At 41.0% G+C, this 15,465-nt stretch overlaps 1 protein-coding gene across 1 annotated transcript in view; it reads left to right on the forward strand.

Moving 5' to 3' along the window:
- LOC145423549 (uncharacterized) overlaps positions 1 to 15,465 on the forward strand; it is a 37,300-nt gene that overhangs the window by 21,605 nt on the left and 230 nt on the right. Inside the window, exons 9-15 of the mRNA XM_080296190.1 lie at positions 4,799 to 4,933; positions 7,144 to 7,293; positions 8,535 to 8,669; positions 9,908 to 10,093; positions 10,789 to 10,983; positions 13,264 to 13,449; positions 15,242 to 15,391. Of these exons, the coding sequence (XP_080152316.1) occupies positions 4,799 to 4,933; positions 7,144 to 7,293; positions 8,535 to 8,669; positions 9,908 to 10,093; positions 10,789 to 10,983; positions 13,264 to 13,449; positions 15,242 to 15,391 (1,137 nt within the window). The remainder of the gene's footprint in view (positions 1 to 4,798; positions 4,934 to 7,143; positions 7,294 to 8,534; positions 8,670 to 9,907; positions 10,094 to 10,788; positions 10,984 to 13,263; positions 13,450 to 15,241; positions 15,392 to 15,465) is intronic.

Genomic DNA, 15,465 nt, shown 5'->3' on the forward strand with positions numbered 1-15,465 from the left:
CCCTTTAGACGCTGTCCTCGCGTTCTCAAGCGTTGACACTCAATCAAAATTATTCGCCCTCAAAGTGTTAATATATGACACCAGCAACCCTTATGCGCAACGCGCTCATCTCCGTATACTTACCTCTCCAATAGTTCCTCGGATTAGTGTTTTTTCATTTATTTTAAACCCATTAACGGCGCTGCGCGTCCCTTATATACTTTACAGCAACACACCCTCAAGCATCCCATACTAATAAATCTAAAACCAAGAAATCACCTTTATGACATTATGTCAAAGCTTTCTCCATGTTGCACAGCCTGCCACATGTTTAACAAAAAAATCGCTGCCCGAGAAGGCTCCCACATATCAAGGTGGTCGTTTTCACAAACTTCCAGCAGACCCTCAAATAAACAAAAACAACGACCCAGGCAGGCTTCCGGTTCAGCCTCCTCAATTTCTATGCACACTGAAAACTCATGGGGAGATTCTTCTGTCTCCCCGTGTCCTGCACAATTCACCTCCAAATGATCCCCTACAATTGAAATTTCAGTGTGGAATGACGCAGAGATTAACATTTCCTTATTTATTCACTATACGTAACCTGAATTTTCTCTCTCTCTTCAAATAACAACGGTTATCTTTACAATTTGTTATTGAACTACTAATTAAGTTGCTTTTTATGGTGTCAGTGATAAACTGCCCCTAAAAAGTCCACTTTATTGCGTGCTCATTGAGTTACTCCTATCAAAACTATTTAACAAGTTCAATTTACACATACTCATTAATTTGTCACGCTTATTAGTGGCTCATGGTTGCTTAAAGCCTATGTCTGACTTGACCACAGAGTTAGAGCATCATTCAATCCTCCCAGGATGACCACTCCACTTACTCTGCATCCAGTCAGCTCATGAATTAACAACCCTTGCAGACTGTAACCCTTTTATTTTTTGTTTATGCCTTCAAATCCACCTTAAATCTTCTTTACCTAAACGTTGGTTTTAAACACAAACAATTCTTATATTCTATTTTGAAACGCTGTCACCATTCATATATTTACAATGTTATTATTTACTAAGCCAGCATTTTAATTGCAGACATTTATCCACATTTGCAAACAATAGTTATAGAGCTGAATGACACACAAAACCGAAAGCATAATCCTCTCATGCGCTCTGCATCAGCTGCCTCATTTGCATGCACACACACTCTTCATCTAAGAATAGCAGCAGGCAGTCAGTGCATTGCTGACTCGACCCACAGAGATCTTTTTTAATATTCACAAAGACGTCTTATATTTACAACTGCACAGATTTTCTGCCTTTTAACACCTACCGAATTTCGAAAAATTTAAGTTAACGGTCTAACCGATAAAAGTCCAACTTTTTTGTAATCAATTAACCAGTATCTGTCCAACAGTTTCTGGCCTCATCTCTAAAGTCCCTAACTCAATTTAAAAGTGTCCAACACCCAAGGTCCAACCTTTGCTGCCCAAAAAAGCGCAGATACCGTTCCAAACGGTAAGGAGACTCTATCTCCTAGTTATTCTGGAGTGCCCCAAGCTCCACAGTGACCAACTGACTATCCCTCTTCGAGGACAATGCATAAGCGTCCTTTGCATTGGCAAGCGTTACCTCTGAGCACTGCGCTTCCTAGCAGACTCGAACTGCCGTTCTAGAATAATTTATAATACTTTGAAACAACAATCAACACCCGAAACAAGTGTATAACTGAAGCAGGTCCAACCTTATAACCAAAAAATAACCAGATTCCCTAAGATACTAAAAACATTGAGCAGTCCAACTGCTTTTCCTTTTAGCGGTCCAACCGCATTCAACCATTACCAGCAGTCCAACTGCTTTAAATCCTCAGTACTGTCATGACATTCTCATCAAAATCAAAATCAAAACAGACATCCACCAGTAACTTCAGTGAGTAGACTTAAATTTTATCATATCCAATTTGGCACACTTTGGAAATAATTCAACAGGTAGTGCCTTACCTTTTGGATAAGCCGGCTTATGCCCACTCACTTAGACCACTGGAATTCATGTCTGCCCGTCAGACCACCCAAGACCCCGGATTTCTCCGTCCAAACCTCCAACTCTCCCTCCTCAATAACCGGACGAAGCCCCCAGATGTTAAGATTCAATATTGAGGAAGGGTACAAGAGGTGATCGAAGAATAACCACACCAATCCGGCCGGGTGAAGTCAAACGAAGATTTTAATTCACATGTGGGAAGACAACTCTGTACGCAGACAGGAAGTAGTCTTCGACTTAATCAAAGCATGAACAGATATTTTATAGCATCAGGGTTTATTTACTGACGCCCCTTCATACGTCACAGATACATTTTATACATAGATCAGATCAACATCATCATTGACTTTTCACCTAGAAAATCATCTTCTATTTTCATGGCTAGCCCTTCCTGTCTACCTTTCAGTTCTTGTCTTGTTCCTCTTTCTTGCCGAGACACCAAGAAACGGTTCCTCTTTTACCAAGACAATTTTGCAGTTACAGCCAAACATAACTAACCTCTCCTCTAAATAAATCTAATTTAAAGTGTGTGTGTGTGTGTGTGTGTGTTGACCTCACATGCTCTTTGTGTCATCTCTTCACCTACTGTCTGTGTCTCGTCCTCAAATGCTCTTTCTCAATTCACCTGTTGCACTTCTGACCTTTTACCAGACCAGAAGCTCACTGAGACTATGTGTATGTCTTCTACTAAATAAATGTTTTAATCAAGAACCTCTACTAAAACCTTAATATAAAATGATCTGATATATAAGTGTTTTGTAAGCATGTATTGCAATTCCTTCTCTGGCTCCAAGTCACTTGCACAATAGATTGTCCGAACATCGCGCCGAACAAAGCTTCCGACCCCCAATTAATTGACCGAGCTCCAACTCTTTAATAAGCACAGATATGCATTGTGTATAAAATAGTCATAGCTGCTTAAGGCCTTCTTAAAGCTATCTGTTACATTGTTAAAGCCTCGTCTTAGCCTGCGGCTCAAAATAACTTCCTGGTTTCACTTCTGCATACAACTTCCTGTCAGCCTGCAACTCAGTCTTTCTGAAAGAGACACTGTTTAAACCTTGGAATGCAATATCCATGCTGCAGATTATATTATTAATGCAATGACAATTATTTGACAATAGCAGTAAAATAATTTCCCTCCTCGACAAATGTTAGTAAATATGTGATTTCCACGTGTGTGATGTGAGCAGCAGGTGAAGCTGCTGTTGTAGATATTGTTGTTCCCCTCTGTGTGTTTCTGTATTGTTGATGTTTAGTGTTTTGCTGCTAACACTTTATAACAGCTGCACACTCTTCAGCATTAGTGTTAGTTAATACTTGTTTCATCATTTATGAAGCATTGCTCCTCCTCAGTATGTCGTTCATAAACATGGATACACATGATGAAGTTTTGCTGAAGATGCTCAAATATAACATGTTCAATGACAGCAGTCTGATACTTTTCCAATGATGGATGAACACTTTATAAAGTTGTACATGTGTTACAGATATTCCTGAGTTAATTCAGACAGTTACTGGTTGTTAGTGAAGTATGTTGTGTGAGCTGGTCTAAAGTGAGGCCCATCCATGACTTCCAAAGCATTTATCACATAACCTGAAAGCTCAGCAGGACCTGGAGACGCCAGCAGGTCTGAGCTGTCTTCATGACAGGAAAAGGAAAACGCACAAAGTGATACAGAACATACAAATATTGATCACACAGTGCAAACATAACTCACTGAAGGTTTGCAGAATATTAAATGAGCAGGGCCAGAGTGTGAGTTTGAGGCTTTAAGAGAGGAAGAGACTCACTGAGCAGCTGCAGCCACTCAGAGCTGTAACTTCAATGTCCTGAAACTTCTTCTATCAAATCAAATGTGAATGATCACAAAACACTAGTGAATATTTCACACAGCGTCACAGACGAGTGTAAACAGCACGAACACAGTGTTGATATTGAAGTGATCAAGGCTACTTTAGCTGCTCCCTCATCACAAGGAGTCACCAAGGAGTCACCTGATGATGCAGGAAAGTGTCTCTGGGATGTTGAAGAGTTTGGAAGTTCTGTCGTTGGCTCCTCTGGTTTGTAGTCAGTCAGTTTTAGTAAAGACGTCCAGTCAGGTTCACTTCCAAAGTGCTCCTGAGTGAAACACAGCAGCTAAGCTGTTTGGTGCTGTGCTTTCACACAGGTGAGCTCAGGTGAAGGCTGGAAAAGGGGGCGTGGCCTCCTCGTCTGGCACAGTGAAAGCTCAGAGCAGCTGCTCAGGCTAAGGAGGTGATGAGGTTCAGAGGTGGCTCGCCATCTCCTTCATCATAGAGAATCCAGCGCAAACAGCATTTCCTGTCATAGAAACATTGTAGAAAACAGACGTTACTGCATTAAACCAAGAAACACCAGGATTCAGTGACCATAGCAAATATAAAATCTAAACTCTCCAAATACTCCGACGTACATGAATAATACAACACTGTATTACAGCTGTTCTCACAGTGTTCTACCTTTTTACAGCAGTGACATAATTATTTGATCCTCTGCTCAATTTATGAGTTTGCTGACTTCCAAAGAAATAAACAGACTCTGATTTTTATCAAAGTTTCATTTTACTGAAGACAGAAAATCAGCAAAGATCCAGATTAAACTCACAAACATTGCAAAGTGTGTCAGCAGTGTGTGGTTGTTACAATGCAGCTCACATCAAATCATCACTGAATGTTTCCTTCTTATTGTTGCAGAGTTGATGCTGAGACATCAGATGAAGACAGAACGAGGATCTTTGTGAGTCTGTTCTGTGCAGCAGCAGAGAGAGAGCAGCAGACAGGAGAGAAGATCCTGGAGCTGTTAGCATCAGTGTGCACATACAAACACAGTCCTCTTAAAGTGAAATGGTGTGACTTCCTCCTGGACCTGTACTCTTATGAGACTAAAACAGGTCTGAGTGTCCTTCCATCATTACAGTCAGTTTTCCAGTCAGCTCCTGCAGTCTGGTCCATAGACCTCTCAGAGAGAAAGACCTCCATCCTCCTGGAGCTGCTGAAACTCCAACCAGAGAAGAAACAAGTGGAGCTGAGAGGCTGCTCACATGAAGAGAGTGAAGTGAGGAGTTTCTTGCAGTGTCTGCCTTTTATCTCACAGCTCAGGTACATGAATTCTTCTTTACATGATTAATTCTTCAGAAGACGAGATGCTCCCTGAAGTCAGCAGTGGAAACATTTTTCAGTATATGCATTTTAATATAATTGTATAATTGTACAGACGGCTGAAGAGTGAAGCAGCTTGATCATAAGCAGGCTTTCTTTGTGTGAGCTGGCTTGATGAAAGCTAAACCTGCAGTCAGAGATGACAGCTGTGACAATGTGGGGGAAACTTTGTGTTCACTCAGCTTCAGTCTCTGTCCACACTCACATAAAAGGGGCCTTGATTTGTTATTTCTCTCTTCTTCCACACTAAATGGACCAATCGAATGCCGCCTTCATCAGTCACAAACATGAGCACATGAATGGATGATAAACATCTGTGAAGAAGTGAATGAATAGATGTGTTTGAGCGCTCTGTGCTGCACATTAGAGCTGTAAGAAATATTTGTAAAAATTATTATTGACAAACTATTTTAATAGTAAGGCAATATGAGCAGTGTTACAGGCACAGCCCTAAAGACGGGAGCCTCGTGGGCAGTGTGGTCCGTGCAATTCTGCAGATTTACTTTCTTTTTTTTAACAGCGCATTGTGTTGTGCATCCTGATTTGTTGCAGACCATTATCAATCAACCTTGAGCCGTGTCTCCTGTCCAGTACAGAACGAGTTCAGCTTGTCAAATTTACATAAATCCTCGAGCAGCAGTGCTGTATGTTTGTAGGGTTTCTCCCCCACAAACACAACAATGTCGACGAAACCTTTTGCACCGTCAGAGGCTCCTGTGGTAGCTCCCAAAAGGCTGAGGAAGACGCTAACTATGGCACCAAAAGTTTGACTTCTGCACATGCTAAAGGAAGGTAGAAGTTACCGCATTCTTCAGATTATAAGACGCATTAAGCAAAGCCAAACAGTCAGAGGAGTCAAACTTGACTCATTCTTCTTGCTTCGTCTACTTCTGTACCATTGATTCATTAATGTTGAACTCTCTGCAGCTGTTCCCATGTTCTGAAAACAGGGTTTGATCTTTGGTTTCTTCTATAATACTGGACTTATTTTTCTAACAAGGTCTGAACTTTGTGTTTAAACAAGCGAGAGAAGAGTGAAAATGTTCATACCTGTCTGAGGAAAGTGTACAGCTTGTAGTGAGGTTATTTACAGCCTTCAAACATCTATAATAACTTTAAAAAATGAAGCTGACTACTGTACAGATTTCACCTATCGCGGGATTTTTTAGAACCTAACTGCCACAATAAACGAGGGTCCGCTTTAAACATAAAATAATGAGGCCTCTGCCTTTAAATGGGGGGACAGTAACTGTGTGTGTGTAAGTGTGTAAAAACTGCAGATAGTGAGACGTGAAAAAAGACGCACAAGTTTTGACGCTGCGTGATGAACCCCGTATTCCTCGTCCACGTAAATGCAAAGAAGGAGTTTAAAAAATCTCAGTTTTAGATGATTCAAAATGCCGTTTACGTGTGAACGAAAGGCCCAAACACATAGAAAAAGCTGTATAGGTGTGGACAGAGCTTAAGACGTAGAAGATTATTTTATTGCTACCAGTAAATGATTGCATTTTTACTCTTATTTGTTTCATTGTTCACTAAAGGTTTTAGGTTTGAAATAAATTTTAAGTCGAGTTGGTTTTGGTCTGGTGAGTAACCTTCAGTAATAGTAATAAATCACACAGCAATGAGACATTAATGTAGTTGTAAAATCTTGATAATATATTAAGTAATCCATAGTATTCAGAATACGTTACAAAATACCTTTTGGGGCATGTAATCTGTAATCTGTAGTGGAATACATTTGAAAACTTACCTTCCCAACACTGTCTGTTTCATTATATACAGGACACACATGGACAAGTCCATCAGCAGTGTGTGGTTGTTTTTATGCAGCTCACATCAAATCATCACTAAATGTTTCCTTCTTATTGTTCCAGTGTTTTTCCTCTGAGGTCACGTCTCCATGCAGCAGTGAGGATCTTTGTGAGTCTGTTCTGTGCAGCAGCAGAGAGAGAGCAGCAGACAGGAGAGAAGATCCTGGAGCTGTTAGCATCAGTGTGCACATATCAGACATTCCCTCTTCATGAGAGACACATGAACAATCATTATCAGAGTGACTTCCTGTTGGATCTGTGCTCCCATGTGAAGGACTGTGAGACTGAAACAGGTCTGAGTGTCCTTCCATCATTACAGCCAGTTTTCCAGTCAGCTCCTGCAGTCTGGATCATAGACCTCTCAGAGAGAAAGACCTCCATCCTCCTGGAGCTGCTGAAACTCCAACCAGAGAAGAAACAAGTGGAGCTGTTGATATGGCGAGGAGAAGAAGAAGAGAGTGAAGTGAGGAGTTTGCTGCAGTGTCTGCCTTTTATCTCACAGCTCAGGTAAATAACATGCTCTTCACACGAGTCAAATATCTGTAAGAGAAGATTTGCTGTGAAAATAAGTGATGGAAATATTTGAAGCTCCATGAATTGTAAAGTGATGATTTTGTCTTGTGCTGCCTGTTTGTCATCAGCATCATATGTTTGACCTCATCTACATGGATCATGTTATAAATGTATTCAGACTCTGTCATATTTCAGAGGGAAACGTTCTCAGTCCATCCCTGTGTTTCACTGACGTGTTCAGCTGTTTGTTGCTATGAAGTTTCATATTTTCTATAAATATCAGACGACTTTTAATGCTTATCAGCATCTAGAATAAAGACGTTCTCATCAGAAAGGTTAGATTTATATTTGATAGGATCATGTGACTGAGCTCCTGCTGCAGAGTGTTGGAGTGCACACATGCCAGAAACATCCTTTACACCTGAATCCATCATCGCCATGGAAACAGCATGAAAGCAAACTCAACGAGTCCTTCAGTGACGTAACTCAGTAAATGAATGAGTTACATGCAGCTGGACTTTATCTCTGACTTTGTTTTACTGAGCATGATGATGATGATGGTGGTAGCAGCTCTATAGTGAGCAGATGAAGATGTCAGACAGCAGAGAGGTGTGTGATGTGAGCAGCAGGTGAAGCTGCTGTTGTAGATGTTGTTGTTCCCCTCTGTGTGTTTCTGCATTGTTGATGTTTAGTGTTTGACTCTCTAAAGTCAGACAGCGAACAAAATAACAGTTACAGTTCAGAACGCAGTGATTTCACACACAGGCTGAGTGTTTGTGTTGTGAGTCAGTAACTGTCTAAGAACACTGTTCAGCTGCTCTGATGGAAGATGGCTTTAAAATGGACTTTCATTATATACAAGATGGAGTCCATCAGCAGTGTGTGGCTGTTTTTATGCAGCTCACATCAAATCATCACTGAATGTTTCCTTCTTATTGTTGCAGAGTTGATGCTGAGACATCAGATGAAGACCGAACGAGGATCTTTGTGAGTCTGTTCTGTGCAGCAGCAGAGAGAGAGCAGCAGACAGGAGAGAAGATCCTGGAGCTGTTAGCATCAGTGTGCACATACAAAAACAGTCCTCTTAAAGAGAAATGGTGTGACTTCCTCCTGGACCTGTACTCTTATGGGACTAAAACAGGTCTGAGTGTCCTTCCATCATTACAGTCAGTTTTCCAGTCAGCTCCTGCAGTCTGGTCCATAAAGCTCTCAGAGAGAAAGACCTCCATCCTCCTGGAGCTGCTGAAACTCCAACCAGAGAAGAAACAAGTGGAGCTGTTGATATGGGGAGAAGAAGAAGAAGAAGAAAAGAGTGAATTGAGGAGTTTGCTGCAGTGTCTGCCTTTTATCTCACAGCTCAGGTAAATAACATGCTCTTCACACGAGTCAAATATCTGTAAGAGAAGATTTGCTGTGAAAATAAGTGATGGAAATATTTGGAGCTCCATGAATTGTAAAGTGATGATTTTGTCTTGTGCTGCCTGTTTGTCATCAGCATCATATGTTTGACCTCATCTACATGGATCATGTTATAAATGTATTCAGACTCTGTCATATTTCAGAGGGAAACGTTCTCAGTCCATCCCTGTGTTTCACTGACGTGTTCAGCTGTTTGTTGCTATGAAGTTTCATATTTTCTATAAATATCAGACGACTTTTAATGCTTATCAGCATCTAGAATAAAGACGTTCTCATCAGAAAGGTTAGATTTATATTTGATAGGATCATGTGACTGAGCTCCTGCTGCAGAGTGTTGGAGTGCACACATGCCAGAAACATCCTTTACACCTGAATCCATCATCGCCATGGAAACAGCATGAAAGCAAACTCAACGAGTCCTTCAGTGACGTAACTCAGTAAATGAATGAGTTACATGAAGCTGGACTTTATCTCTGACTTTGTTTTACTGAGCATGATGATGATGATGGTGGTAGCAGCTCTATAGTGAGCAGATGAAGATGTCAGACAGCAGAGAGGTGTGTGATGTGAGCAGCAGGTGAAGCTGCTGTTGTAGATGTTGTTGTTCCCCTCTGTGTGTTTCTGCATTGTTGATGTTTAGTGTTTGACTCTCTAAAGTCAGACAGCGAACAAAATAACAGTTACAGTTCAGAACGCAGTGATTTCACACACAGGCTGAGTGTTTGTGTTGTGAGTCAGTAACTGTCTAAGAACACTGTTCAGCTGCTCTGATGGAAGATGGCTTTAAGATGGACTTTCATTATATACAAGATGGAGTCCATCAGCAGTGTGTGGCTGTTTTTATGCAGCTCACATCAAATCATCACTGAATGTTTCCTTCTTATTGTTCCAGTGTTGCATATGATGGGTGCTTAGATCCTGATGAAGCAGTCAGGATCTTTGTGAGTCTGTTCTGTGCAGCAGCAGAGAGAGAGCAGCAGACAGGAGAGAAGATCCTGGAGCTGTTAGCATCAGTGTGCACATATCAAACATTCCCTCTTCATGAGAGAAGCATGGATGAACATGAAGATGATTATCTGAAGCAATATCAGAGTGACTTCCTGTTGGATCTGTACTCCCATGTGAAGGACTGTGAGACTAAAACAGGTCTGAGTGTCCTTCCATCATTACAGCCAGTTTTCCAGTCAGCTCCTGCAGTCTGGTCCATAGACCTCTCAGAGAGAAAGACCTCCATCCTCCTGGAGCTGCTGAAACTCCAACCAGAGAAGAAACAAGTGGAGCTGTTGATATGGGGAGAAGAAGAAGAAGAGAGTGAAGTGAGGAGTTTGCTGCAGTGTCTGCCTTTTATCTCACAGCTCAGGTAAGTCAGATTGTATTCAGAAGCTTAGTGAAGAGTTTTGATGGAGAACATGCGTTCACCACATGCAGTATACACATAGTATATAGTTACTTTACAAAGAAAGCAGAAAACAACTTTTCTATTCATTTAATCTTAAAGTAAAGTTTTTACCGTCTCTTCTTGATTTAAAGAAGCTTCTAAAAGTGGAATTTTGACAAATTTCTAAAATATTTGTGTTTTCTTGTTTTTATGAGGATTAATAAATTAGTTATGTGCTGCAACTGAGATGATATGTTTCCCTCGTTTATGTTATATTTAACATGGCGCGTCATTATGTACAGGAAACATGGACCAGATGGAGTCCATCAGCAGTGTGTGGCTGTTTTTATGCAGCTCACATCAAATCATCTCTGAATGTTTCCTTCTTATTGTTGCAGTGTTCTTCCTCTGAGGTCACGTCTCCATGCAGCAGTCAGGATCTTTGTGAGTCTGTTCTGTGCAGCAGCAGAGAGAGAGCAGCAGACAGGAGAGAAGATCCTGGAGCTGTTAGCATCAGTGTGCACATATCAGACATTCCCTCTTCATGAGAGACACATAAATGAAGATGATGATGATTATTATTATGATCAGAAGCAATATCAGTGTGACTTCCTGTTGGATCTGTACTCCCATGTGAAGGACTGTGAGACTAAAACAGGTCTGAGTGTCCTTCCATCATTACAGCCAGTTTTCCAGTCAGCTCCTGCAGTCTGGTCCATAAAGCTCTCAGAGAGAAAGACCTCCATCCTCCTGGAGCTGCTGAAACTCCAACCAGAGAAGAAACAAGTGGAGCTGTTGATATGGCGAGGAAAAGAAGAAGAAGAGAGTGAAGTGAGGAGTTTGCTGCAGTGTCTGCCTTTTATCTCACAGCTCAGGTACATGAATTCTTCTTTACATGATTAATTCTTCAGAAGACGAGATGCTCCCTGAAGTCAGCAGTGGAAACATTTTTCAGTATATGCATTTTAATATAATTGTATAATTGTACAGACGGCTGAAGAGTGAAGCAGCTTGATCATAAGCAGGCTTTCTTTGTGTGAGCTGGCTTGATGAAAGCTAAACCTGCAGTCAGAGATGACAGCTGTGACAATGTGGGGGAAACTTTGTGTTCACTCAGCTTCAGTCTCTGTCCACACTCACATAAAAGGAGGCCTTTTGATTCGCTATTTCTCTCTTCTTCCACACTAAATGGACCAATCGAATGCCGCCTTCATCAGTCACAAACATGAGCACATGAATGGATGATAAACATCTGTGAAGAAGTGAATGAATAGATGTGTTTGAGCGCTCTGTGCTGCACATTAGAGCTGTAAGAAATATTTGTAAAAATTATTATTGACAAACTATTTTAATAGTAAGGCAATATGAGCAGTGTTACAGGCACAGCCCTAAAGACGGGAGCCTCGTGGGCAGTGTGGTCCGTGCAATTCTGCAGATTTACTTTCTTTTTTTTAACAGCGCATTGTGTTGTGCATCCTGATTTGTTGCAGACCATTATCAATCAACCTTGAGCCGTGTCTCCTGTCCAGTACAGAACGAGTTCAGCTTGTCAAATTTACATAAATCCTCGAGCAGCAGTGCTGTTTGTTTGTAGGTTTTCTCCCCCACAAACACAACAATGTCGACGAAACCTTTTGCACCGTCAGAGGCTCCTGTGGTAGCTCCCAAAAGGCTGAGGAAGACGCTAACTATGGCACCAAAAGTTTGACTTCTGCACATGCTAAAGGAAGGTAGAAGTTACCGCATTCTTCAGATTATAAGACGCATTAAGCAAAGCCAAACAGTCAGAGGAGTCAAACTTGACTCATTCTTCTTGCTTCGTCTACTTCTGTACCATTGATTCATTAATGTTGAACTCTCTGCAGCTGTTCCCATGTTCTGAAAACAGGGTTTGATCTTTGGTTTCTTCTATAATACTGGACTTATTTTTCTAACAAGGTCTGAACTTTGTGTTTAAACAAGCCAGAGAAGAGTGAAAATGTTCATACCTGTCTGAGGAAAGTGTACAGCTTGTAGTGAGGTTATTTACAGCCTTCAAACATCTATAATAACTTTAAAAAATGAAGCTGACTACTGTACAGATTTCACCTATCGCGGGATCTTTTAGAACCTAACTGCCACAATAAACGAGGGTCCGCTTTACACATAAAATAATGAGGCCTCTGCCTTTAAATGGGGGGACAGTAACTGTGTGTGTGTAAGTGTGTAAAAACTGCAGATAGTGAGACATGAAAAAAGACGCACAAGTTTTGACGCTGCGTGATGAACCCCGTATTCCTCGTCCACGTAAATGCAAAGAAGGAGTTTAAAAAATCTCAGTTTTAGATTATTCAAAATGCCGTTTACGTGTGAACGAAAGGCCCAAACACATAGAAAAAGCTGTATAGGTGTGGACAGAGCTTAAGACGTACAAGATTATTTTATTGCTACCAGTAAATGATTGCATTTTTACTCTTATTTGTTTCATTGTTCACTAAAGGTTTTAGGTTTGAAATAAATTTTAAGTCGAGTTGGTTTTGGTCTGGTGAGTAACCTTCAGTAATAGTAATAAATCACACAGCAATGAGACATTAATGTAGTTGTAAAATCTTGATAATATATTAAGTAATCCATAGTATTCAGAATACGTTACAAAATACCTTTTGGGGCATGTAATCTGTAATCTGTAGTGGAATACATTTGAAAACTTACCTTCCCAACACTGGCTGTGAGTCAGTAACAGTCTAAATACTATGCTCAGCTGCTCTGATGGAAGATGGCTTTAAAATGGACTTTCATTATATACAACATGGAGTCCATCAGCAGTGTGTGGCTGTTTTTATGCAGCTCACATCAAATCATCTCTAAATGTTTCCTTCTTATTGTTCCAGTGTTGCATATGATGGGTGTTCAGTTCCTCATGAAGCAGTGATGATCTTTGTGAGTCTGTTCTGTGCAGCAGCAGAGAGAGAGCAGCAGACAGGAGAGAAGATCCTGGAGCCGTTAGCATCAGTGTGCACATATCAGACATTCCCTCTTCATGAGAGATACTTCTATGATGATGATGATGATGATCTGAAGCAATATCAGAGTGACTTCCTGTTGGATCTGTACTCCCATGTGAAGGACTGTGAGACTAAAACAGGTCTGAGTGTCCTTCCATCATTACAGCCAGTTTTCCAGTCAGCTCCTGCAGTCTGGTCCATAGACCTCTCAGAGAGAAAGACCTCCATCCTCCTGGAGCTGCTGAAACTCCAACCAGAGAAGAAACAAGTGGAGCTGAGAGGCCGCTCACATGAAGAGAGGGAAGTGAGGAGTTTCTTGCAGTGTCTGCCTTTTATCTCACAGCTCAGGTACATGAATTCTTCTTTACATGATTAATTCTTCAGAAGACGAGATGCTCCCTGAAGTCAGCAGTGGAAACATTTTTCAGTATATGCATTTTAATATAATTGTATAATTGTACAGACGGCTGAAGAGTGAAGCAGCTTGATCATAAGCAGGCTTTCTTTGTGTGAGCTGGCTTGATGAAAGCTAAACCTGCAGTCAGAGATGACAGCTGTGACAATGTGGGGGAAACTTTGTGTTCACTCAGCTTCAGTCTCTGTCCACACTCACATAAAAGGAGGCCTTTTGATTCGCTATTTCTCTCTTCTTCCACACTAAATGGAACAATCGAATGCCGCCTTCATCAGTCACAAACATGAGCACATGAATGGATGATAAACATCTGTGAAGAAGTGAATGAATAGATGTGTTTGAGCGCTCTGTGCTGCACATTAGAGCTGTAAGAAATATTTGTAAAAATTATTATTGAAAACTATTTTAATAGTAAGGCAATATGAGCAGTGTTACAGGCACAGCCCTAAAGACGGGAGCCTCGTGGGCAGTGTGGTCCGTGCAATTCTGCAGATTTACTTTCTTTTTTTTAACAGCGCATTGTGTTGTGCATCCTGATTTGTTGCAGACCATTATCAATCAACCTTGAGCCGTGTCTCCTGTCCAGTACAGAACGAGTTCAGCTTGTCAAATTTACATAAATCCTCGAGCAGCAGTGCTGTTTGTTTGTAGGTTTTCTCCCCCACAAACACAACAATGTCGACGAAACCTTTTGCACCGTCAGAGGCTCCTGTGGTAGCTCCCAAAAGGCTGAGGAAGACGCTAACTATGGCACCAAAAGTTTGACTTCTGCACATGCTAAAGGAAGGTAGAAGTTACCGCATTCTTCAGATTATAAGACGCATTAAGCAAAGCCAAACAGTCAGAGGAGTCAAACTTGACTCATTCTTCTTGCTTCGTCTACTTCTGTACCATTGATTCATTAATGTTGAACTCTCTGCAGCTGTTCCCATGTTCTGAAAACAGGGTTTGATCTTTGGTTTCTTCTATAATACTGGACTTATTTTTCTAACAAGGTCTGAACTTTGTGTTTAAACAAGCCAGAGAAGAGTGAAAATGTTCATACCTGTCTGAGGAAAGTGTACAGCTTGTAGTGAGGTTATTTACAGCCTTCAAACATCTATAATAACTTTAAAAAGTAACCTTCAGTAATAGTAATAAATCACACAGCAATGAGACATTAATGTAGTTGTAAAATCTTGATAATATATTAAGTAATCCATAGTATTCAGAATACGTTACAAAATACCTTTTGGGGCATGTAATCTGTAATCTGTAGTGGAATACATTTGAAAACTTACCTTCCCAACACTGGCTGTGAGTCAGTAACAGTCTAAATACTATGCTCAGCTGCTCTGATGGAAGATGGCTTTAAATGGACTTTCATTATATACAACATGGAGTCCATCAGCAGTGTGTTTTTATGCAGCTCACATCAAATCATCTCTGAATGTTTCCTTCTTATTGTTACAGTGTTGTTCCTCTGAGGTCACTTCGTCAGGAAGCAGTCAGGATCTTTGTGAGTCTGTTCTGTGCAGCAGCAGAGAGAGAGCAGCAGACAGGAGAGAAGATCCTGGAGCTGTTAGCATCAGTGTGCACATATCAGACATTCCCTCTTCATGAGAGATACATGGATGAAGATTATCAGATTAACTTCCTGTTGGATCTGTGCTCCCATGTGAAGGACTGTGAGACTAAAACAGGTCTGAGTGTCCTTCCATCATTACAGTCAGTTTTCCAGTCAGCTCCTGCAGTCTGGTCC

This window comes from Astatotilapia calliptera, chromosome 3 (genome assembly GCF_964374335.1).
Source record: "Astatotilapia calliptera chromosome 3, fAstCal68.1, whole genome shotgun sequence".
NCBI classification, from domain to species: Eukaryota; Metazoa; Chordata; class Actinopteri; order Cichliformes; family Cichlidae; genus Astatotilapia; species Astatotilapia calliptera.